At 31.5% G+C, this 26,444-nt stretch overlaps 2 protein-coding genes across 7 annotated transcripts in view; one reads left to right on the top strand and one right to left on the bottom strand.

The window, feature by feature from the left end:
* Window positions 1–15,066, bottom strand: part of LOC108692959 (cytosolic purine 5'-nucleotidase) — a 25,930-nt gene extending 10,864 nt beyond the window's left edge. The window contains exons 1-3 of one of the 5 annotated variants that reach the window (XM_018201597.1): window positions 14,751–15,066; window positions 9,516–9,637; window positions 4,107–4,304 (exon numbers count right to left, since the gene is read on the bottom strand). In XM_018201597.1, coding sequence (XP_018057086.1) covers window positions 4,107–4,304; window positions 9,516–9,637; window positions 14,751–15,044 — 614 coding nt within the window. In that variant the 5' untranslated portion in view covers window positions 15,045–15,066. Of the gene's footprint in view, window positions 1–4,106; window positions 4,305–5,782; window positions 5,960–9,515; window positions 9,638–12,636; window positions 12,791–14,750 lie in introns of those variants that run through there. The other 4 variants (XM_018201551.1, XM_018201569.1, XM_018201586.1 and 1 more) reach the window with 4 other exon arrangements.
* On the top strand, window positions 14,908–20,929 carry LOC108692986 (O-phosphoseryl-tRNA(Sec) selenium transferase). 2 transcript variants are annotated; one of them, XM_018201611.1, is made up of 6 exons: window positions 14,908–14,983; window positions 16,713–16,954; window positions 18,080–18,353; window positions 18,937–19,312; window positions 19,505–20,001; window positions 20,634–20,929. In XM_018201611.1, the coding sequence occupies exons 2-6, from the start codon at window positions 16,841–16,843 to the stop codon at window positions 20,897–20,899; spliced, it is 1,527 nt and encodes a 508-aa protein (XP_018057100.1). In that variant the 5' UTR covers window positions 14,908–14,983; window positions 16,713–16,840; the 3' UTR covers window positions 20,900–20,929. The 2 variants fall into 2 exon arrangements, with proteins under 2 accessions (XP_018057100.1, XP_018057105.1); XM_018201616.1 differs by lacking the exon at window positions 14,908–14,983 and adding an exon at window positions 16,448–16,463.
* The last annotated feature ends 5,515 nt before the right edge of the window (window positions 20,930–26,444 follow it).

Below are 26,444 nucleotides of genomic sequence, written 5' to 3'. Positions count from 1 at the left end.
ATATATATATTAGTTACATTTAATTCTTGTTAGAGGTTTTAACTGCTGGCGATTTTTGACGATGAACTCGTATGTCTTTTGTATTTCAGACATTGTTGAAAGTGATTCAGTTTTCACAGGTTAGATTTCTCGAAACCAAAGAGATTTTCCAATCGATTGAAAATGAATCGCGATAAGCTGTTTTCCCGACATGTGCTTCTTCACTACTTCGACCTCAAGAAAACTGCAGTTAAAACGCGTTTATTATTCGAAGTGTATGGTGATAAAATTCCATTGGAAAAAACATGTAGAGTTTGGTTTGAATTCTTTCGAAATGGAGATTTTGACGTGAGATGAATGAAGAACGTCCCGAACAATCGAAAAAAATTTGAATATGTCAAGCTGCAAGAATTGATGAGAATCCAACTCAAACACTTTTAGAGTTGTATTCATTCATTTTCGGCAGGGTTGGGTAAGTTAATGTTTTTTTTTAACTGAATGAAATTAAAATTAATGGCTTTACAAAATTAATAAAGTTAAATTAAAAGTTGAAGGAATAAAAAATTAACTTAGCGTAAGTTAAGTCAATATATTGAATTAACTTCAGTTAAAAAAAAGTTAATTTTGAAAAAAATTATTTTTTAGATCAAAATGTTCTAATTTTTCTTAAAATGAGATTAAATAATTACAATGTAGATTATTAAGTAAATTAAATTTTTAATTTTTTTATTCATATGTTATATAAGTATATAACACATAATATAACTACGAGTATATAAATTATATAACTTTAAAAAAACAGCCAGCACATAGAGAAGATACAAGATCAATGATTACTTTTTAATAAGTCTTAAGCCATAAGAAATTGACCAATTACAATCGAATGTGAGAAGAATATTTGATTGTAATTGGTCAATTTCTTATGATTTAAGACTTAAAACATCTATTATAGATCCGGACTAAGACTTATGACATAAGGCATAATCGTATAAACCAATTAGAAGGCTGTATTAGCATCTTAAGAAATTAAGATCTTAAAATATGAACAGATTACGAATATACGACCTTAGTCTTATTATATCTTATTATTTTTCTAAGATATTTAAAAGAGATAAAAATTGTTTAACTTAAAAAAAAAGTTAAAAGTTAACGTTTAAAAGTAACTAGTTAAGTTAAAATTTAAAATTAACTAAGTTAAAAGTTATTAACTTTTAACTTTTTTTTTAACTTTTAATGTTTTAACTAATTTCTATCCTGATTTTAGGTATTCATCTCACCCTTCGAAACAAATCAATTTTGGAGACAAAAACTGGCAGGAATTAAGTTTATCATCTAATAATAAACGTGAAACCATGAAAATAACCAAGGTTGTCACAAATTCCTCATCTTAAAAAGTAAAACTCCATAACAGTTTTCTGATTTCAAGATAAAATTTCATGATATTCTCTGATTAATATTTTGAAATTTTTTATATTTTGATCCTGATTTGTAAATCGTTAAATATTTTGTTGACAAATAAATTTAACAGAGCAATGTAAATTATTATTAATGTTGCTGACACTGTTCGCATTTTTAATTGTATGTAATAAAGTTAGTAGTATTCCTGAACTGGGTAGATGTGACGTAATTTTAATTTTCCAGAAAATTTTGCAAAATTCTCTAACTTTTCTCTAATTTCCTTAACCGTTTTCAATTTCCCTGATTTCTCTAATTTTTAAATTTTAAATTCTGATAATGATATAAAACGCTTGAACATTGATGACAAAAAGTTTTAACAAAAAGTTTAATTTTCTAGTATCTAATTAAAGCGTCCTAATGACTTTGATGATTAAAATAAAATTATTTTCAGATATGTATCTAGCTAAATTTTTAAATACTTTATGAAAACGATTTTAATAAAATTGTTCTTTTCATATAATATAATCCGCGAATAAAAGAAATAGTTTGATAATTAAATTTCAAATCAATTAAATTTCATTTAAATTATTCTAAGTTGATTTTTTTCCTTTTAAATTGCAACTTTCTGTGATTGTAAGCGGATGGCTTCCGCGGATACACATGTATTAAAATCCGCAAATTTCATTAAGCCCGAGATGCCGGATTCAAAGTAACAATCGATCGCCGAGAGATGCCTCGAGAGAAAGAGAGGCGTACCTCGGTCTTCGCATTAACCCCGTTTCACTGCAGATCGTTGTGCAGCAAGCGTGCGCACATTATCGGGAGATGCGACGCCGCGTGCATATATCCTTGGTTTCCCGGACCACATGAAAACCTATATTTTCCCAGACGGAAAATCGATGTTACGATACGACGCGCAAATCTCTCGCTCGCGCAAGAAGATTCCAGTGAATTCCAATCCCGGCGCCGCCAGGCAAGAACTGAGGATCGCTGTGCAACAACTAACAACACAGAATTCCAGAGGATGTCTTGAGGACGTCCATGTGTCCTTTGAACATCCTAAGAACATCCCTTTATCCCGGATAAAGTGTGTTATTAGAAAAGTTTCTCTCCAAGAAACTTAAATTTTCAATAAATATCGTTATTCTTGTACATGCAGATAAACGAGTGACCCAAAATATACGATAATTTTTTTCTCCGAAAAGAATGGCTTGACTAAAATATCTAAACATTTAATTAGTACAGATCTGAAAATATCTAAGGAAGATACAATTTTCACTTTTCGAGACCGTTCGAGGATTGTTTTATTTTTACATTTTTTTACTTATTTTTCATAGAAACCGCAAGTTATTATAACAATGACACTATATTCAAGAAAAAATTGATACATTGAAATAAACAATAAAATTCTTATTCACATCATCGTTATGAAATCGCTATCAGTATATACTTCAATAATTTAAAAAGTCAAAGCAAAAAAATTGTACTGTCTTTTGTTGGATCATTAAAATAATTATACAGAACGCTTAACACATTCTGTGCTGGAATGTATTAAATAATACTTTAACTATAAAAAAGAACGTAGTGTAAAATATTTTTTGATGTCATATATATGTGGATATATAATTATATGATATATGACGCAATATTGTACATTAGGATTTCTTCTTTCTAATAATTTAAATTGTAATTTTATCGAATCATGGAATGGTTCAATAAAATTACAATTTAAATTATTAGATATTATTTAAATAATTACATATTATTTAACTATATCATATTATTTAAATATAAGAAACGCAGAAATACTGTAGGTCACTGATAATCCATGCGACGCGGCACGTGATGATCAAAATTACTCAATTTTACATACGACGATTTCTGATCCTTTACTACGTTTACACAGATCGTTCTTGTCCCGAATTAATTTTCATAATTTTTACAAATATAAAAAAATTATTAAGTAATGCGTAAAATAATTAAATAATGCGTGCTTGCTGCATAAAGTTTTGACATTTTAGCAAATAGTTGAATGGCATAATTATTTTGACCCAAACAAAATTATTTCCAAATCTATATGATTAAAAATTTTTTAGATATTTCAGCAAAACCATTGTTTTCGTGTATATACGTATAACACTCGCATGGAAAAAACAGTATCTAAAAATTGGACTAGATACAAATAAGAAGAATTTTATTAATCTTTAAAATTTTTGGCCAGATGCAAATCTGAAAATAATTTTGTTAAGCTATCAAAATAATTATATAAGACCTTTAAATCGTTAGAACATAAAAAATATTTGCATTATTATAGCAACATTATCGTTACTTAAGTATTCTATATATATTTTTATTATTTTGATAGTCCAACAAAACTATTTTCAGATTTGCATCTGATCAAATTTTTAAAGACTTCAACAAAATTCTTTCCGCCCACATTGATTTCAATAGCACTATAGGAAGTAATCGCATATGTCGCGACTTGTCACAGTTTTTCTGGCAATAGAAAATGACGTGACCGAAATGCGAAGTAAAATGGGTTAAAATTAGGTTGAAAACTCTACACTACTGACCCGAGCCAGATTCTATAATTGGAATAAGGCAAAATGTTTGCCGATGAACTGTCTTGCATGTCGACCTTGTCTTGAAGTTGCCTTATTACATATTAATAATACAATGTCCTGACCTACCATCCTGCTTTGGCTTAATGTGCAGAATCCCAGATTTACCTGTGCCCTAGTTCGCGCTTATCACTGCGGGCGCCGTGTGTGCCCTCGTTGTAGCTGTCCAGGTCTTGTTCGCTACGATCGTTCCTGGTCAGTCCTACTTTAAGGCCAAGTATGGTACGATGGATCGATTCCTCGGGGAATATATTCGAGTCGTCCGGGAATCGCACCCTCGGTCCTGCATTGTGAAATTCGTGTCGTCTTCGTTGGCAATTAAAGGGGTCAGGATTCCATGATAATAAAAAGTCTGTTTTCTTCAACTAAACTTCTTGTACGGTTCATCTTTCCTCATTTTCTCTCAATGTTGGGAAGAAAAAAAAAGAAAAAAACATGAATGATGTAAGAAGTTTAATTAAAACAAACAGGTCTAAAGTAAGCTCACAATTTGCATTTTCACGTGGTGTTCTTAATAATAAGAGCAATGAAATATGAGATAGAATTGAACAAAATGCGAGATAGAAATGCAATGTTAAATTTACGGCTGCAAGTCTACATTATAGGACCACAAACTCCGACATACATTGAGAAAAAAAGTCGAAATATTCAGAAGCAAATGTTACTACAATATTAATTAGTTGTAAGAAAATTTAACTATGATCAGAAGAAATATATATTTCTATAAAATATATCTCATGTTTCTTTACTAATTATAAGAAAATAAAATAGATGATTTATCAGCTAGGAATAAAATGTTATTTTTATGTCATATTTAAAGAATTCATATTTTGTCATATTTTAAGAATTTATTTCAGTGAAATAAACATTCATTTTTTCAGAAATAATCCATAATTAAATTTTTAAATATCTTTTTCTTAATGTATAACTGAAGGAAGACAAAAAATCCGCGCAAAATAAATCCGTCTAATATTTACTCGGTATTTAAACTGGATTTTACAGAACTTATCTCGTTGCATTGAATCCTTCCGTCTTCAAAGAAGTTATTTATTCTCTAAAAATGAATCAGTGCTACATGATTTCAATGCTACATTTATAACTGATATAATCATCAGCAAATATTTACTGTTTTTCAACAATAATATTGATTCACTTTTTAGAAAATAGAAAAAAATGTACCGATAATTACGCCGATAATTAAGAAGCTTGCCTCCGCAATATGGCGTATCTCCTTAAATATCATTTATCGCGCGAGAAATTTTCCATCGTAAACGATTACGTTGACTTTTATTATGACAGATTAAACATATATGGAAAAAACTTGCTGAATTATCTAAAAATTTAATTATAAGATATACGTAGATCTAGAAATAAATTTATTGAATCATAAAAATTATCTATATAGAAACTTAAGAAATATATTGCAAAAAGTTTTGACATTTAAGCAACTCAGCTTCTCAGACAATACACCTCTGGACATTTGAAGGACATCGAGGAAGTCCTCTGGACATTCATTGGGTGTATTGCGCTTGGATATATCGCAAATGTCCTTTGAACATCTAATGAATGTGTGCTGTATAAGTTGAACATTCTACGTAATTAGTTTGATAGATCAAAATTATTTTCAGATCCGCATCTATAGCTAAATTTCTAGATACTCCAGTAAAATTGTTCTTTCCATGTATTAACGTCTAAATAAATCATTGTGCGATCTAAAATTCAGAGGACGTGTTTGCAATACAACTACATTTTTGAAAAAAAGAAAAAACAAAGAAGATAATTACCAATAGCGTTGCTTGCCGGCGTAATGACCACATCAACATTTCGCTGACTCATCGCGCCAATTAATTACGGTGCGATTTGTTAATTTCCTCTTCAACACGAGCGATCGAAATGCGTCGCGAAGATCACGAAAGTATTCTTAATTATAATCCTCAACTTCCGTCCCGCACGAGTGACAAAGTCATAATGATGGAATAATATAACTGGTACAACAACTTTCGACCGTGAACAAACAACACGATTTGTCTGACGAAAGCACGGCGAAGCGATAAGAATGCTACGGATCAGGTCCCAAGGGTCAATTGCGACAGCGATCGAGAAAGCAAGAATAATCGCGGTTCGCGTGATATGCCATGATTTTCATCGTTTTCTTACGGGCGTGAAGTCGGGTCAGAAGGCGAGATTGAACAAATGCGCGAAAGCGCCGTCTGCCACACAGCAACATACGTGTGCTTTACTATCGTTGGCCTTCAAAGACTAATAAATATTGCAAAATTAGCCATGTATGAAACAGTACGTGTTCGGATATGTTTTCGAAACGTGGCGTATCTCGATACTGCCCTCAGCAGAGATGACGTGGTAGCACATATCAGTATTCAGTTTTTAATTATATTCACATATTGGATTATTTTAAAATTCCCCTTTGCATAAATTCCTTTCTATATTAAATTTTTTTCATGGCTTTTATTATTTTTTGTATTAAATTAGGCAATCATTTATCGAATAGAGAATTTAATAACAATTTATTTTCAGGGACTCGGTATAAAAAAGATTACAGATGACGCGCATCCTTTATTATCTAGACTAGAAGAAAGTCGCAATTACTGACATAGGTCTTCTAAAGACTATTTATTTCTTGAAAATTAACTATCGCAATTTATTAATACTGATAAAAACATAAAATATTTATATTATATTTACATTAGATAATTAAAGAAGTAAAAAGACTCATAATTCATATTTATAATAATTCTATATTTGTATCTCTATTCAAAATCAGCTAAAAATAAATTCTACAAATGCGAAAATAAAATTCTTATGATTTTCTTTTGTAAATGCATAGTATAAAGTGTAAATAATAGTGACAATATTATTGATAATATTATAGCTTTATTATAGTTTTAATTTCTTAAATCAGTTTTATTTATATTTTCTTTTTCCATTTTTTTCATAATATGATATTTTAAATATATACAATATTTTATTTAAATATATAATAAATTTAAATATATAATATATAATAAATATATAATAATAGTAAAAAACAGGCAAATCGTAAGACAGATCATAAGCTAACTTAATCTTTATAATTTTGCGTTATAGTGTCAAATAGCCCTATTGAAGTTGAAGGTAATTGTGTATTTATGGGTGCTTTCCATTTAATTACACAAGTCGACACAAGTATCGTTCTGTCTTTGTTATTCATGGAATGCAAAAAACGACATTTATGTCGATTTGTATTATTAAATGGAAGGCATTCTTTATATTGGGTTATCTGGAAAGTTCGTGCCGATTTTGAAGGAAAATTGAAACGCAGAAGATTTAAATTTTAGTATACATTTGTTAAATCTTTTGCGGCACGAACTTTCCGGACAATCCAATAGAAAAAAAACAAACTGTATTATATGTTTGTGTCTTGCAAAACAGCATAAAGTGCATATAAATTAACAAAAATATTTTATATTGAAGAAGTGAAAAATTTATATAAAATTTTGTATACATTCACACCTACATTACTTGTAGGTATTTTATATGATTTCTGTAAAAGAAAATAAGCGAAGAACGATCATTTTGCTTATCTTTCGAAAAAGTTCACTGTTACAAAATTGCAAATGTAGTATAAAAACTGCTGAATTATCTGACAGTAAACTTTCTAATTTATTATTTATGTTTCTGAAGTTTTATTTTTTAGTTTTAAGTTATGTTTAAGAAATATTTTCTAAAAACAAAGTAGTGCGTCAGTATCGGAGAGAGGCCTTTCTCTACTTTTTAATAATTGATAATTCAAAAACTTTTTCCACGCCTTTCCTCTAAATGAATATTTATTTAGGAAATATTTTTTACGTATATATTCTCTTTTGAGATATTTAAAGATTATTTTTTTTACGGATGTATTTGTGTACATTTCGCTGCATGACATTAGCCATGGGAGAGGAGGATGTCGTGTAGCTTCCCAAAATAAGTACATCGTGGTCGAAGTGTATCATTTAAACGAGTTATTTTTGTGCAGTAGTACACATAGATTCGTTTTCGAAAATGCGTCAGTTACATCGGTATTTTTGATGCTGTTGCAACTATTCGAATAAATTATTGGTCCGAAAATATTCTACAAGTTTGTTTATATCGATTCAGCATGTAAAGCCAATTTCTCTCGAGCGTCGATTAAAATCGTCGCAAAATTGATAAAAGTTAAGGCTGCTTAAGAAGCCGATAAGAATCTGTTTCAATATCTGAAATACTTTAATTTTCAATAAAATCAATACGGAAAAAATATTTTTGCTGAAATATCTAATAATTTAGTTAGATACAGATTCGAAAATAATTGAATCATCAAAATAATCATACAGGAAATTTAAGCACGATGAGTAAGTCGCAAAAAGTTTTAACATTCTAGCAATCAGCTAGAACGTCTTATATGATTATTTTGATGGTCCAGTAAAATTATTTTCAGATCTGTATCTTATATCTTTAGACTCTTCAGAAAAATCGTTCTTTCCGCAAATAAGTTTAAATATATCGGAAAAATTCAAGTATTTGCGATAATCTATAAGTTAAAATGAACGATTAAACTTGATTTTTAATACACATAAATCCATATTCGTATCTCACTTTTATCGATAAATGCGCGCATGTATTTTTAAGATTTTATAGTATATGTAATGTAAACTGTATGCTAAATGTGTACATTCACTTTATGTATATTTACATTACGATAAAAGTGAGGTGTAAATACGGATCATATATCTACTTTATCATTTATGTGATAAAAGTATTTTAAATACATTATTTTAAATACGAAGCGCCATTACGGTCTGAATGTTAAGATGTTGAATTATTATATATATTCATATAAATGAATTAATTTCAGAAATGATAATTGTGTCGGCCGATTGTCGGACTTTCAACGCAATCAATCTGAAATATTAATAATATCCCAAAATTTTTCAAATTTAATTTTAAAAAACTGTAATAAACTTATTGCGAAAAATATTTTATTATAGAAAATAAAATTCTTAAGTATACATATATGCTATGATTTTATTTAGTTGTCATTTTATTTAGACAAATACATTCCGATATTTTTCTACCGAAATATATTCAAAATATATTCATTGCTTTCATATGGAATGTATTACGTTTAAATATTTACATGGCATGATTGTTGTGATTAAAAAAATATAAATCTAATTTATAACTTATATTTTATTTATAAATATAAATTTAATCTTTGATTTAATCTTTTCAGTGATTAATACCGTACTTATTCATCTTTTTATTTTATGTTTAACTCTTTATACATGATGAATGTTTTTACAATTTTAAACTACATTATTGAAAGACATAGCTTTCAATAATATATGGATATCTAGATCGCAGAATTTACATTCGTTATCTAAATACTAAATATCTAAAGGAATATACATGTATTTAGATGTGTTTCAAAAGCTTTGAACTTGACGCATGGACGACACAAAGACAGGTATATTGCAGGTGACATAAAATGTATTCACTAACCTTTGACTGGCCTGCCGGTACCACTTTTTGTTACCACTCGGATCGTTGTCATACTGCGGTGTATTAGGCCCCGTATTCTCCTGATCTCCATGTGCATTGCAGTTTTCAAGCTCCATAATTAGCTGTGAATGCAATTTACAACACTCAATGAGCTCTTTCTACTTGTGTTCATATGTATAGTCTTATTGTTAGCTGTAAATATAAAACACTCATAATTTATTGTACTTTTTTGGAAAAGGCAATAATAAAATTCAAAAAATACTAACGAAATAAAATTGTTATAAAAATAAATATTATTTCCAATATAATTGTTTCTTAAATTTTTCTTTAGATATAGAATATGTTTGAATATTTATATGAAGTGATTATTGTGATTAAAAAATATAAATCTAATTTATATTATATTTTATTTATAATAAATATAAATTTAATCCTTTCTGTTTAATTTAATATTGTACATAATTTGTTATTCAATCGTGAATTTGTGAGAGTGCTTTATATTTTTGGCTAAGGCTATATTTATGCATGTGCAGTGGTTAATAATATATTGATGCTAATTAAATTTACTTTAGCGGTAGAAGTTAAACAATTTTTTAAACTTATTTTCTTGTATTTAAAATAAATCTGTATTTATCTGTATCTGTATTTAAAATAAATACATTTATAGTGTTCGTGAATTATCGGGATAGCATAGTTTCCGTATTTAAAAATAAATACAGTTTCCCCAAACTTAGCATTTAATTCTTAATAAGAAAATAAGTTTAACATAAAAAATTGTTTAACTCCAAAATAAATTTAATTAGTATCAAGAAAATTCTTTCGACAAAAAATGATGCGGAAAAATATTCAGCTATAATAAATCAAAGACTCAGGTTTTATTAAACAGGAACAGAGAATTTGCCGCATAATGATTACATATTATTTGTTTTTTAAATGCGCGGTTTGTTTTGCCACATCGTCGCTGCAGAGACTGAATATTTTGCAAACATTACGATGTATCTTTACAGAAATCTAATACTGACCGACGCATTTAACTGAAGGTAATTAATTACTTGAAATATTGAAAGCTCCGTTGTTCGACTAAATAAGAAATTAATTATTGTTTTTCAGTAATAAATTAGTCAGTATTACATAAACAAAAAAATAAATACACAGTTGGAAAATATATTCAATTTAATACATTTTACATATCGCAAACGGGACTTTTTGTATTAATTTAACATAAAAATGTGTATGTTGGAAAATAACAAATATTATATAAAAAAATTAATACAAAAAAGGCAAGTTTTTCAGTAAAATTAATATTTGACACGTTAAATTAATATCTATTTTATTCATTTATTTTACATTTGAACCACATTATTTTTATGTTATTTGGTCACATAAATTGTGTCATTTTAACACTAAGAAATGTTTTGAATATTCCCCCCTCCCCAATTTAACACAAAATATTTAAATAATATAATCATATTATTAAGTTAAATGAACATTTAAAATTCAATACAAAATTTTAATGAGGAAATTAAATTTTAATAATTTAAATAGACCGTTTCCAAGATAAATATAAAATATTTTTAATCTGTACTGTACGCAAATAATAATTATATTAGTACTTCAAAAGTTTATATCTGCAAATCTATCTCAAGCATCAAATTTATTCAAAATATATTCTAACCTGGAAAGTTTAATATATACTTCAATTAAGATACTTCTATTAAATTAAAATAAATTCGATTTACTTATTATATAAAGTTGCTCTTTCGGTACATTTTAGAATATTCTTCAAAAGAAAATTAATTCTTGTTTTAAATACATAATAATAAGTTTATTTGAAATTTGTAATAAATATATTTTAAGATTATTATATTTTAAGATTATTATAAATAAAATATTCTATGTTAAATAAGACTATTGCTTAAAAAAAATGAAGGACAAATAAATAATCATTTTTATTGGCAATAGAATATTTTTCTGTGTGTAAACTGGTCAGTATTAAATTTTTGTAAGAGTAGGGAAAGCAATTCGTATTAAGTATTTGAGACACGAACTGCTTTTCCTTACAATACAAAGTACATTGCAAAATCGGTCTCGGACGGGTTCGGTTCTGACATCTTGTTTCTGACATCTGGACATGCGAAAAAACTCTTTACGATTTACGATCATCGATCAGTCGGTCACGGGTAAATGAAAAGAATTCGATGTCGCGTGTCAGCAGAGCTGAAAAATTAAATCTCGCTGAAATGATCTCTGCAGATTTCGATCGACCACTTAACCGCCATAATCACAACCCGCAATCAGCGCGAATATCAGCGGCAGTGTTATCGCTCGTGCGTTAAAATTACAAGTTAGATTATCATGACTGCTCGAAGAGAGAAATGTCACTGCTCCGATATTATATCCAGACAATACATCCAAAATTCACAAGATACAAGACATCTTTTAGATGTCTCATAATGATAACTCTTTTAAATGACTTATATTAACGTCTTGTGTCCTAATTTTGGAATTTTTTTGTGAGTGTATCTCCATAGAAGTTTGAATATTGGCCAATATTAATTGCTGCCCAATTTATTACTGAAAGACAGTTATTAATTACTTATTGGAGTATAAAGAGTACTGCTGTTCAGTAATTTTAGTATTTCAATAAATAATTAATTATTGAAATACTAAAAGTATTAATTTGACAAAAGTCTAAAATATTAAAAGTATAGAACAACAGTATTTTTTCAATACCTAAAATAAATAATAAATTAAATAACTGCTGTTTTTCTTTCTGTCTTTCAATATGAAATTAATCAGTATTAAATTTCTACAAAGATATTGGTTTATTAATTGTCGCAAAAAACGTGTGGAAGAAAGATAAACAGTTTATTCATGCTCTCTCTCTCTCTCTCTCTCTCTCTCTCTCTCTCTCTCTCTCTCTCTCTCATTCTCTCACATATACATACCCATACAGCGCACTTTATCCGAAGGATATTCTGGGAACATTCTTAGGACGTAGGAAATCTTCGAGAATGTCTATAGGACGTCCCTTGGACATTTGTACCCTATGGATCACACATACGCACGCTTCGTGCTGTCAACGTAAAGTTAGCATAAAAATGAACGTTTATTCTAGTACCTTGTTGATGGTATCTCTTATCACTTTTATGACGGATGCGAAAGCTGACGATTTCCGCTCACAAAATCGCTCGCGACGCTACGAGCTGTCATCTGAAGTTCAATAAGCAGAACCGATGATCAACCGCCGCACCCTATCACGATGCAGCTTCACAGAATACTGAGGTCAATTCACTGAACTGGCGACCTCGGCCAGCAGGTATACCAATCAATTGCGGCGAAAAATCCCTAGGTCGAACTCGATGCACGGCGCCCAATCGGTATGACAAAAATAAAAAAAGAAGGGCATTTTTACGATCGAATCAATTAGAAATCGATCGCGAAGTACGTAATAAATAAAAGCCGTGTTAGCAAAATGTTTATTTTTCATATGTTGGAAATTTTTGCTGAGGTAGGATTATTTCCTAAAAGTATAATCTAATCAGCACGAAGAAAACGACAATTTCAACAGTTGTAAAATAAACATTCTGCTAAAACGATTAAAGATATTTATTTGCGGAAAATGCATTATTTGCGATATGACCAGCAGTGACACGAAACATTTCTTGTTATGGCAGCATTGTCGAACGCGCGAAAATGCAAAATGCAAATTGGCAGATGATAGAATTGGAGTAAATGATAGAAGTTTAAACCTTAATATAGAAAGAAGAAGAGACAATCATGAGAGCATGCAAAAATGCATCTTTAGAATCGAAAAGGAAAACAAAGAGAATTCTTATGTTTCTAGAACAACGATAATTCTCGATGAAAGTTTCTCGATAAAAGTTTTGCGCAGTAATGTTTCAATAGACGTAGCCTGTATTTCTTCCGGACGTATTTTAAGAAGTAATATATGTGTATGTTGTGTAATTTGCATTTTGTAATGTAATTCGTATTGTCTTTAGAGGCTCTTTACTCGATCCAGTTTACGTTTTTATTTATTTTATTTATTTATTTTTTATTCTTATTTGTCTAACAGTAACTTCTCGAAGTTGGGAAGAAAGTTGATGAATATAAATCATTAATAATATAATGTCATAATTAATGTAATAAATTATTCATTAATACGTAAATGTAATAATTAATATAATAAATCATTAATAATAAATATAATAATTAAAAAGGATAAACACCGGGATTGATTCTAGGAAAGCGCTCGCGTCATATCTTTGTAATGGATTCTTTTATTTCTATCAATCAATGTAGATTAACTTTATCTCGGTGTACTCTTTATCTTTATCTAATTCTTAGAATTAAAAGAAAAAAAATAAAGACAAATTAAATCTAGATTAAAGTTAATCTATATTGGTAGAAATGGGGATTAGAGTTACTTAGACTCCAATTAACTTAATCGGCAATTATTAATTTGAAAGTTATTTAAAACCAAGATTAATATACAATTTTATATTATAATTTATTATTTGTAATCTTTTTTTATATGTAAAATGCAACAAAAAATTCCTTGATAACGAAATAATACAGATACTGCTTATTTTCTATAATAACAATACAATTCGAAAAACAAAGTTTTCCAGAAAATGAGTTTAAATGTTTTGAATCATTAAAATATTGTAATACTAATTTTGAAATGCAATTTTAATATAATAATTGATTATAGAGGAATAAAAATATATTATTTTAAAGTATGTTCTTTCTTATTTTCTTTATCTCTATCCTTATATCTCTATCCTTTGTCTGAAAAAAGTTTAAAATGACAATTTTTGAGTTATTGTAGCAAATAAACCATCATAATCATCAATTAAGTTAATCGAAGTTTATTGAAGTCACTCCTATGTGCAATTGGACGTTGTCAAACATAAATTGCACAAATCGCATCGCGCTACGAAGAAAAGATACTCCCCTTCTCCCTGTTCTCTTCTAGAATATACAAAGTGGCATTCTTTCCAAAAATAATTTTAACGTCAAACGGGGTTTCACGTATTAAAGATGTAAAGAATTAACGAAAGAAAGATGCGTCGAATTGTTTCTCTTCTCTTCTCTTCAGCAATTCTTCTTCAGATTTGGCGACATGCACAGGAATCATCGGAGAAGATCATCCGCTATGCGGATCAAGGATCATTTTACGAAGGTGGAGGGTAGTAGCGACACAGTATAATTAAACAATAAATGATGCACCTGTCGGATGGTCGAGGCGCGAATAATGCTTGGCGCGGTGCGACCCATGGAAACATCGCCGCCGTCGCCGTCGCCATCGCCGTTGCCGTCGGCGACGGAGGCCAAGCCCGTTCGTGGCGCCGTGCGTAACCCGTCGTCGCTTCGTCGTCGTCGGCTGAGCGCCGAGATCCACGGTGTAGCGGCGGCGGCGGCGGTAGTAGGAGTAGCAGTAGTAGGAGGAAAAGAGAAAGGAGGTAAAAGTCCGTGTCTAGCGATCCTCGCGAGCCTCCACCACGCGTACGCGCCGTTTATCATCGTGACTGTGGTCAACTCGTTGACGTCGTCGTCGGCGACGAACACCGCGGAGCGGGTGTCGCGGATGACAGCCCGTCGCCGTCGCCGTGAACGTGAAATGATTACATCGCTCGCGATCGGTCATCGCGTATTGCGTAAAACTAATCCGATTTAGGCGGCGACCTCGCGCTGCACTCTCTTCGTGCAGCCCTCCTCCTCCTCTCCTCCGACGACTTCCGTCATCGTCGCGATTACGTTACGTCCGTCACGTTTCCGCGGCGCATCTCGGACCTCCGTCAATTCCCCGTCTTGATGTGGGTCTCTTTAGGCTCTTACGCTTACCGGAGGGGATCCACCGTCATCGCGATCGCGTCGCAGTGAGATCGCTTCTGACGACGCGAAAGGGGACTGGGGAAGGTGGGAAAGGGCGAGAGGAAAGGGGAGAAGGAATCACCCCGCGATAGGGATAAGGACAGGACAGAGGGACAGTAGGGACACGCTTGACACGCAGTCTCCTTTCGCTCTGCGCTTCCGCTGATTCCGCTCTCACCTCTCACCTTCACGGTACGCTCCTCTCGCTGCCTCTCGCGAGAGCGATGCGTCGCGCGGCGGTGCGCGGATCGCGCTGGTGAGGAAGTTTAACGCGACGCCTCGCCCAACCCACTTTCGACTTTCGTGGTGACCGCTCCGGGTTGTGCGCGTCCCCGAGCCATGTATCCGCGGTGATATTCGCGCGGCTTCCTCGAGCATTTTTCCCTCTCCCAGCTCGACAAGTGGAGTTCCTGGATATCGCGTCGCGTTGCGTCGTCCCGCTTCGCCTCGCCCACTGAACGCCTTGAACGGGTATGAAATTTTGCGGGACGACGGTGGACTCTGACGGAGTTCTCGGACTGTCTCGGAGTAGCGCGTCCACATAACCTTTATGCCACCAGAAGCGCAACGTTCGTTTTCTCTATTTTCCCTGCCGAGTGATGTATCGACCATCGACCGCGACGATTCGGTTCCGTCATCGTTGTCGTCGTCCCGTCGGATTTCGCCTCACGGAATCGACACCGCGGCCGCGACGTTGAACGGTCCCGTTGAGGACGGTGCCACCCCCGTCGTTGCGAATCCATTTCTCTCATTTGTTGCGCCGCGCCTCCCACATCACATGCGAACATACGTGTTCATCTTGCTCTACCTGACGATGTTTAGTTTCATTCTGTTCTGTATACTTCTGTTCTCACGCATTGTTATTTCGCGGATACAATCTGTACCTTTGAGTTTTTATAGTTAATAAATTTGGTTCTCACCCACGCAAGCAGTTTTGTGTTTTCATTTCGTACATACACACACACACATACACATACACACACACACACACACACACACACACACACATTCGCACGTACCATCCCATTTTTCCTCACACACCAAATTCTGCACAGATTCTCAAGTTCCGTAAGTATACAATTGAGAGAAGGAGAATCTTGCGTTTCGATCACACACACATTTTTCCGTCGAGGATTTTTTCTTTCAGCTGTATGTTATGATTTCCTAATTTTTGCTGAACCAGTCGAAAGTGCAATTTACTTTGTCTAAGATTGTTAGAAAATATCTGGAAATTCGATTACTGAAAATAAAATCGATCATATCAGTGTGAGAGCTTATGAGATCGATTTTTTTTTTAATTATTTACACATTCTGTAGCTGAATGAGAAGAGCGACATGATATCCATGGTAATCATCTTCTGCTGATTATCAAAACGATGGTGCATTAAAGAGCTTGACGTACGTGGATTAAGTAATCAAGGGAACTCATCACACAAGTTGAGAAAATGAATAATCAAGCGTTTAGTTTGGCGGAGAGGCTCATACCTTCGACCTATGTGCAGCAGGGCCTGAACGCCAAGAAGTCTCGCGAGAACCTTATACGGCATTTTATCGAACATGTAAGTCGTGAGAAAGCGAGCTTCTCAGTAAATGTCAATTAGCATTATATCAATATTTAATATAATTTTCTACTCAACAATACAAAGATAATATAACACATGTTGTACATAATAATTACATTCCAGATAGCCAAACTAGTCAAGGATCAGTATTGCAGACTACAGGCTTTTCAGCAAGAGACACAGATAATCTAGGCTGCGTTCATTAGAGAAAACTAGTCAGTTAATACTTAGTCATTCTTTAATATGATTGAATTCTACACTTAGATTCAGCAAAAAACTAAAAACAAGAAATAATAATTAAAGAATGATTAATTGTTTAGTTTTCTCTGCTGAATGTACAATTATAGCAGTGATCATTACTGGTTGTTTTCCAATGTTAAACAAAGATATACAATGTTAAACAAAATTATCACAATGTTAAATAAAATGAAATAATCATTGCGCTATACTGTGGATGCTTCCAGCAAGACACAGATGATACAGTGTAACACAGTGAATCATTATCTTACTTTCAAACAAAGATATCAATTACTATGCCACACTGTGTCTCTGGCTGTAAAGCACTGTGTTTTGTATATTGTAAGAGCTTTCCGGCAGAAAACATAGATGACACAATATAACATATACAATGAAACATTTCGTTTCATTGATTGTTTAACATTGACAAACAATAAAGATATAATAATTTATTATTATTACACTGTATCTCTCGCTAGAAAGTATCCTATGAATGTCTTATGAATAGAATTCCAACAATAGCCAAGTACAATTTGCTATTTTTCTAAGACAGAAATGTATTAAAAATCCTGCATACAACATAATGGCAAGTTATGCTGTTTTCTCTTTTTTGTTATTGTACATTTTTGTTATTGTACTATAAATATTGTAGTATAAATATTGTAGTATAAATATTGTAAGTAATGATAGTTTAAAGAGGACAGTGGATAAGAATCTTCTCTAATCATAATCAAACTGACTAGCGATTGTTGACATACTGCCAACATCTTACTATCTGGATTTTTCGAGTAGGAAATTATAATATTGATATTACTTCTAATTGGTGTTTGGCTTGTATAAAATAAATTCTAAGTAATATGTATCTTCTTGTAATGTGAAAAACAGCGAAAATGGCCAGAAGAGGGTTGGGATGACGCAACGATAGAAGCATTTCTGTCAGATCTATCGCAAATGGACAGCAATAACTTTCCCTCGAATTGTAGCGTCGGCGAACGCGAAGCGAGGATCGTATCGAATATCGTCGCGAGACGACACTTTCGTATGGGACACGGTATAGGAAGATCCGGCGATTTAGAAGAAGTACAACCGAAAGCTGCTGGTAGCAGTTTAATGTATAAATTAACTAACTCCTTAGTGCTTGAAGTTATACGATATATGGGTAAGGAATTACGCAGATATATATATTTAACATAGAAAATATGAGGCATATGAATTTAACTCTCCGAAGTCAAAATATATACAATTTAATAAAAAACATAGTTATTGATGCTAGGTCTGTGAAATCCGTTTAATTGACTAAAACTTTAGTTGACTAAAAAGCTTTAATGCCATAGAATTAAAGTGACATAATTTGTATAAAAAGAAATGAACTAAGTTTATTTCAATTACAATAATTCAAATTTGCAGATGTAATATAAATAATATATAGGCTTGCTTTTTTTTAGCTGAACTTCTTACATGGTTTATCTTTTTTCTTTTTCTTTCCAACATGGAAAAGAACAGACCTTATAATTGAATGGATCCAATACACTTACTATCGACTCCGGAAAGTTATATATAATAATTGCAAAAGAAATTATTATGCGTTTAAAATGATAGAAAAAAAGATTATGAATCTTGATATTAGACTGATCACAGAAAAGTTCATCAGTATCCTGTTTTTTATTTCTTTATTTTTTTGTCTGATTCTTTTCATTTTATTAGTATAAAAAGTCATTTAATAAGGATATTTTCGCTCACAGGAGTGAAGAGCATAGCAGGCTGCTTTCTATCACCAATGGCCACGGGAATGAGCCTAGTTCTATGTATGTTAACGCTTAAGCAAGACAGACCACGCGCGAAATACGTTTTATGGCCTAGAATTGACCAAAAGTCTAGCTTCAAGTCTATAATTACGGCTGGATTAGAACCTATTGTTATCGAGATGCAAATAATAGGGGATGAATTAAAAACCGACATGCAGAGACTGGAGGCTCAAATGGCAGCCTTAGGCGAGAGTGTTGCCTGTGTACTTACGACAACCAGCTGCTTCGCGCCCAGAGCATGCGATTCCGTGGACACGATCGCGGCCCTCTGCAGCCAGTATAACATACCACATCTGGTGAATAATGCATACGGGTAAGTGAAGGATGTACTATTTTTTTATGTATAAATCGATACCTTGGCGCTAGAACAATCAACTTTCTCTCTCGGCTCAAACGTAGAATTTTTATTCGAAAATCATAGAATGTTAGTTTTAGTCCTAGGATATCGAGGTACAATCCAATTGAAAACGATTTTACTAAATGTATTGCACTATATTGCTAAAAGCTTGCAGAGTACAAGGTGTATGCATCTCATACAAGAAGCGTCGAGAAAGGGTCGAGTAGATGTTTTCGTTCAGAGTACGGACAAGAACTTTCTGGTTCCGGTGGGTGGTGCTATTATAGGTTCCTTCGACAAGAATCTCTTAGATCGCATATCGAAAATGTATCCAGGACGTGCAAGCGCGAGCTCCGTTATGGATGTGATGATTACGCTGTTGAGTCTTGGAATGGCAGGGTACAAACAATTGATTGCTCAACGTAAGGAAATGTATTCTTACCTGAAAGAAGAATTGGGAAAATTAGCAACAAGACATGGAGAGAGACTGTTAGACACTAAGGGCAATCCAATATCTATGGCTATGACTCTTCAGTGTCTGAGCCATCAGCATGACAACAAGCAAGTTACTATGCTAGGGTCAATGCTATTTCTGCGTAACGTTAGTGGTACTAGAGTTATAACGACCACGGATTCTAAGCATATTGTTTCACATAAATTTGAAGGTATATATTTTTAAATATGATTTAATAATATTCTGAGAACATATTAAATTTTTTGAGATACAAATACATAATATCTTCATATAATTATGTTTAACCGAGAATAGTCACCTGATTTTTGATGTACAAGATTACTTGAGATGTTCTTATACTCTATACTATCAATTAAAATCATTATTATTAACAACATATTATTATTTTCTAATTTACTAATATTTGACAATTATATGGATATGGATATAATCATAATTTTCTGAAAAAAGTAAGTGGAAACTAAACAAATAAAAAATGAAGTAGCATGTTAAGTAACTTATAACGGTATTTTTTTAATAAAGATTTTAATTAATAATTTTTTTTATTGTGGGATATTTTCGATGGAATTGCATATTTAAAGGTTTTTAAAGAATAGTTATTAAAAGAGAAAAAATATATTAAACAATATCCATACAAAACAATATTTTACAATATATTTTTCATATTTTTTCGCCACTTGGTTGTAAAAATACCCAAGATGACTATTTTTGGGTTAAAAATATCGTATCTATATTTTAAGCATATATTTTTAATTTATGATAGATTTTTATTTTTATCGAAGATATTTCCGTTTCATAATATTTATTTCAATTACTACACAGGCTGGGGTGCACATAACAGCAATTACAGAGTTCCATATCTGACTGCTGCGGCAGCATTAGGCATGAAGAGATCTGATGTGGATGCATTCATACAAAGATTGGATAAAGCTTTAACGAAAGTAAGGAGACGTTCAGCACCAGTAACGCCCACTGCTTCACTCGCCGGTTCCAGCATCAATGGAGATGCAGGTGGTACTGGTGGACCAGGGGAATCTAGCACAGCCTCAACCAGCCGTGCAAGTAGCAAAGACAGTTTAAGAAAATGAACCGTAATCAACGCAACTGGCCAGTCCAATCAGCACATTAATATCAATTTGTAAGTAGTTTATCGCTTACAAATTGACATCCATAGCATGTTTCTGAGAAATGTAAATTCGGTATAATCGTTCCTTTATACATGTGTCAATCACGTTTGTGTTGACAGAAATTTTACAATATCTGAAGAAATTTAATACAAAAAATAAACTTTTTAGATTAAAAATTATATAATACATTTTTTATAGAAAAAAAAGACAGGAAAGAAGATGTACACATATATGGAAACATTTCTTTTTTAAACAAGATGTAAGAAAATCTCTTACTATGAATATTAAAAGAAACAATAATTTATATACATTTTCACAGACACATGCTAGATACAAATGTACTGATTCGTCTGCCCATTTGCGTTGAGATATTGTCAATTCAAACTACATACCAAAAGAAGATGAGAATCTTCAGACATTAAAGAGTGATCAAAATTAATATTTGAAAAGAAAAGAAAAGAAAATGACAGGAAACGCGAGGCATTCGGATTCCTATGGCTCTATTTCAGAAACAGATCTCAGAGAGAGATTCAAGTGATAAGCGCTGGCCGCCGATATAATTGTTGAGTATGTTCTTTGTTGAAATGTATATGCTATTATTTATAAAGACACAGGCAATATTGAATTCTTATAATTAACTCTCTTTTCATCTTTTTATTTTCTAATATAGTTTGATATAAATATTTAAGAAGCATGTATCAATCAATACAAATTGTATGTTTGTTTTGTATAATATAAATTCTTTTTCTAAAGGAGTACTATAAAACTTGCAATTCTGTCGATACATGTAGCAATATTCACTATTTCAGTTGTTTATAATACTTACCATGTTATTCTTTTGAAAGCTGTCGCATTTCTGATAATTGACTTATTTATACATTGCATTTTATAGGATTAATTGTTATTAATTGTATAGTGTTCTGTTTTTGTTCTCTTTAATTATATATAGAGAATGAGAATTCTTCTCTTTTATTTGAGCAGAGTACATTCGTATTTATGGCACTAGTAAAAATGATATATTATCTGTAAAAAAAGGAAGCAGTAGTAAAATATTTATGAAAATACATTATTAGGAAAATATGTCAAAATTTAGGTACATAGTACACATAATGACACAACGTGATATACAAATATGTTTTATCATTGGGTTTATAGAAAATTTATAATACCTTCGTGTATGTAGTTATTATATGATTGGTTTGTTTCCAAATTGACAAAAACTAGAACACAATATCGGGTTATTAATTTATTTTTAACGATACAGATAATATTATATTTAGTTGTACTATTATGTAATAAATAATAGAATATCATGCATCTGAATTAGAAGGAGTTGTTATGAATATTGATATTGTTTGGCATATTTAGTATTGTTCGCAAGCAACATCAACACACAATTACTAACTACTAACACACATACATACATATATTTATACATACGAAAAAAGTATGTTTATATGTATATAGATGCCTGCGTGCATAGGTATATATACAGATATATTCATACTTGCGCAACTCGTTGCGTATAAAGAATAGTTTATTTAAAGTTTCATGAATTTAGAAAATGGTATATCAAAGTTGTATTTATAAATATTTAATAGAGATAAAGGAGAGAAATAAACCGATAGGGAGAGATTATTAGTGCTGTTAAAGTTTTATCAAGCATGTATAATTTATGATGCCTGTTGCACTTTCTTTAAATAGGAACGTTAATTATATTTATATTGTATTGTTGACGTTTGGATTTCGTAGTATATGTACATTTTTACGTCGAAATGTTTAAGGCGAAAATTATTAGTCGGTAAATCCATCTGAAAAATTGACAAAATGACTGTAAATCACCGAGGTTTTCAAAGTTATGCAAAAGAAACAGCGGTATAGCATTTAATTATACGCTTAGTTGATGGCTTATTAGGATGGCAGTGCTAATCAAGATTTTGTGAAGCTCCTAGTAAATAATTATCATTATATTCAATACATTATCCTATTAATAATTATAGCTCTATATTTTTCAATTAATTATAGTCACTACGTCCCTTATATAAAGAAGCGTCTTTTAGTACATATGTATAAATATAATATACCTTTCCTTTTCGAAATTATTATTTATGATATTATAATTTACAGGGTGTTTTAGATTTCTATCTTTTATCGATGAATCATTTGATTTTTTTCTAGAGAATCGGCTCCAAAATAATCAAAGAAAAATATAAAACGTAGATCGGTAGGTTTGATGGAATCGTATAGGTACAGCAATACTTATACTTTTAGACAAGATTACATGTACATATATATAAGTTATATATCGCTACTGTATTGTGTACGTTATTACTTTTCACAATTATTAGTTACAAATTATATATTTCTTTAATTATTCATTTATCTCGAGGAAGAATATTACATGCAGAAAAAAATCTCTAAGATGTAGTAAAAGAAATTGCAAAATTACTGTTATAAGAGGAATATGATGCTATAATAAGAAATATATTGACATTATAATATTATTTAATAAAGAGATGCATATGTTGTGTGTATATGTATATACACATATATACGTGATATACATTGTTGAGCGGTCTTTACATCGTGATATCTTGATGTATCCAAGCTATTACCGCGAAAAATCATGCCATCTCAACACTATTATTTATATATAATTTACATCTTTATATTTAAGATTTACCTTTCACTTTTACTTCAGCAAGCAATAATTATAATATGATGCGTACGATTTCTGAAGGATTTCCTTTCATTCTATGCTCAAGCAAGGGAGACATTGGAATTTTCTCGAAGAACAATAGACAAATCAGCCTATATATACGTATTTATATACATGTATATATACATATGCATATATGTGTGTAATAATAGGAAACTTATATTCTAGGACACACCGACGTACGATGGGATCTTATAACTCGTATTCGTGATACATTCCTATGTAAATAAAGAAGTCTCTGTCTTTTATTTGATTCACCACCATTTCCAGCTGGATTCATCCAATAAAGGGCCAGCTTAATTTATAACATCATTATACATCTTCACGCAACAACGACGATTTTAAGGACCTAATTTTTTCCTCTCTCTCTCTCTCTCTCTCTCTCTCTCTCTCTCTCTCTCTCTCTCTCTCTCTCTCTGTCCCTTGAGTTCCATGTCCATCAGAATCGGTCTGGCTCTGACAGTTTCATTGTCTTTTTATATACGAAAATATAAAATGATATTCTAATGCAAACAGCGAATGCGTCGATTTGAGGAAGCATCTACATTCGCAAACAAAAATGTGTATTTATACATATAAGGAGTAAAATAAAAAAAAAATATATATATATCCAACCGACTCACTGTATTAAAGTTTTAGGGCGTCGGTAATTGTGAGCGAGCAATTAAGGCTTATATCGAGTATACACATATGACATGTAAGAGCGTAAAAGCGAAACGCGAGATAACTCGCAAACGTGTTCTCTGAATAGCATTTGATTTTTTTAACGATGTAACATCGCGAAACATGTTCAGATAAGTTCGCGATTCTGCTGATATTGTACATAACGCGGCTTTGACGGCTCATCCAAGCTCATCTTCGAACAAATTGTGGGAAGGAGAAAAGCTCATGAGCACTATGAAGGCGTTAATTCCCTCATAGGACATTTATTGTTGACCCATAAAAGCCGGAATTTCAAGCACTTAAGTGGAAGCTAACAGGCAAAAACGATCAAGAGGAAGAGGATTGTAGAATCAATTTGAAAACGAAATGGAGATGACAGGGATCTCCAATCTCTTCAATATGTGTTTCCCCTCTTCGGAAATATCCGTTTCTGATTTCCCTCTGGCGATTGGAAGAAAGACACGCTGAATATTAATCAAACGATAGCGAATAATTGTAAACGGCGTAATATACGAGCTCTTCCCTAAATATGTGATTACCGTGTAATAGTCTGTGCTTTATTTGTAATATACGCAAACTATTGGATATATAAATAAATTAAAAACTGTTAAGCGACGCACTTTGTTGACTTGAAGGGCGAGAGTACATTTGAAAATAATTATGATCGTGTTCCGATATAGTATTGAAAATCTATAGTATATATAATGTCATCTATTATGTATAAATTTTCAGTACTAGTAGTGTATATTGGAACAGAATCTAAGATGTATCGGGGTATAAAGAATTTTTTTTAAGTAGTTTCAATAAACATTTTTTTAAGTCTCATTAACACATGACATCAATTTTATAATTTCACACTCAAGTAATTCAAAATATAATTGTTAAAATATAACACAAAATTGTTACATTTATTGTTAAGTGCGAAATTATAATTAACATCCAGCGACCGAGCTGACGTTATTTATTATCTTGATATCAAAATGATGTTAAAGACAATTAATAATGTTAACCTGTTTGCTGAACATTGATGTTATGTTTCTGTTGGCTTATTATTGAATTGATAACAAATTGATGTTATTCCATATAGTATAGATGTTCAAGAGATGTTCTGAAGGACATTCTGAGAATGTCCCAATGCCTTGAGAGATTCTACGAAGCTCTTTGGAATAAAGTGTGCTGTATGGGATATTACTTAAGGTTTATATGCTGGGATACATTGTTTTTAATCACATTTTGTATAAAATGATTTTATGATATGTATGGAAAATGAGATCACTTTGAACGATTAGAGGTGAACATACGGTAATTAAAAAAATAATTGTTTAAAATTTTTACTATAGAAATCAAAGCCTTAAATGATCTAGCTGGATCTTAAATATTTGTATGATTCTTGTGTGAATTTATATACTATTATGTAGTTCTTAGAAACATGCGCCGAAATGAATTTTTCGGTCTTGAAACACTAACTCTACTAAACTACTGCAGTAATATTACAAGTTAAATTGACTAGCAATTTAATAAATTTTAATGCTTATTCGCATCTTCGAAATGATCTTAATAATGTTGAATATTAAAATCTGTAAATAATTAATTCTTATTGCGAAAAATATTACCTCGGTCAGGAGTCGAACCCGGATTTCTTGCATTCCTTTCGAGCGTCCTAAGCCTTTAGACTACCGAGGCTTTCTAAGGATTACATACGTAGTATATAATATTCATACAAAAATCATATTCCTTTTGTTTTCAAATATATCTTAAAATGATCTGAAAGATGATTTAAACGGATGTCTGAACGACATAAAAAAGGTTATCTTTAAAACTTGATTAAAAATCATTCTAAAGATGTTTTTTAAAAAAGTCTTACAGACGTCTCTTTTAAGTCGTCTTTTAGAATGTCTGTAAAGATATGCATTTTGCTGGGGGTGTTACTTACTTTGTTTAATGATTTCTTAAAAACGAATACTGGAAGCCATATTCAAACAAATTTCATATTTCCTTGTGATATCAAGTTTTATATTTCATTGTTTCAAAAAATTATTAAAAAAATTTTTTTATAGTGAATAAAAAGACCACTTTCGAATAGGATCTAATCTATCTAAAGCTTATTCGAAAATGGTTTTTTTA

The sequence above is a fragment of the Atta colombica genome, unplaced genomic scaffold (assembly GCF_001594045.1).
Source record: "Atta colombica isolate Treedump-2 unplaced genomic scaffold, Acol1.0 scaffold107, whole genome shotgun sequence".
Lineage (NCBI taxonomy): Eukaryota > Metazoa > Arthropoda > Insecta > Hymenoptera > Formicidae > Atta > Atta colombica.
The sequence above is the reverse complement of the archived record's forward strand: the minus strand, read 5'-3'. Positions and strand labels throughout refer to the sequence as shown.

Bases quoted from the DNA above. Each gene is read 5' to 3' on its own strand.
- LOC108692986 (XM_018201611.1), top strand. From the start codon at position 16,841: ATGAATAATCAAGCGTTTAGTTTGGCGGAGAGGCTCATACCTTCGACC. The intron at 16,955-18,079 runs GTAAGTCGTGAG...TGTGAAAAACAG, and splicing joins TACGGCATTTTATCGAACAT to CGAAAATGGCCAGAAGAGGG. The intron at 19,313-19,504 runs GTAAGTGAAGGA...TATTGCTAAAAG, and splicing joins CTGGTGAATAATGCATACGG to CTTGCAGAGTACAAGGTGTA.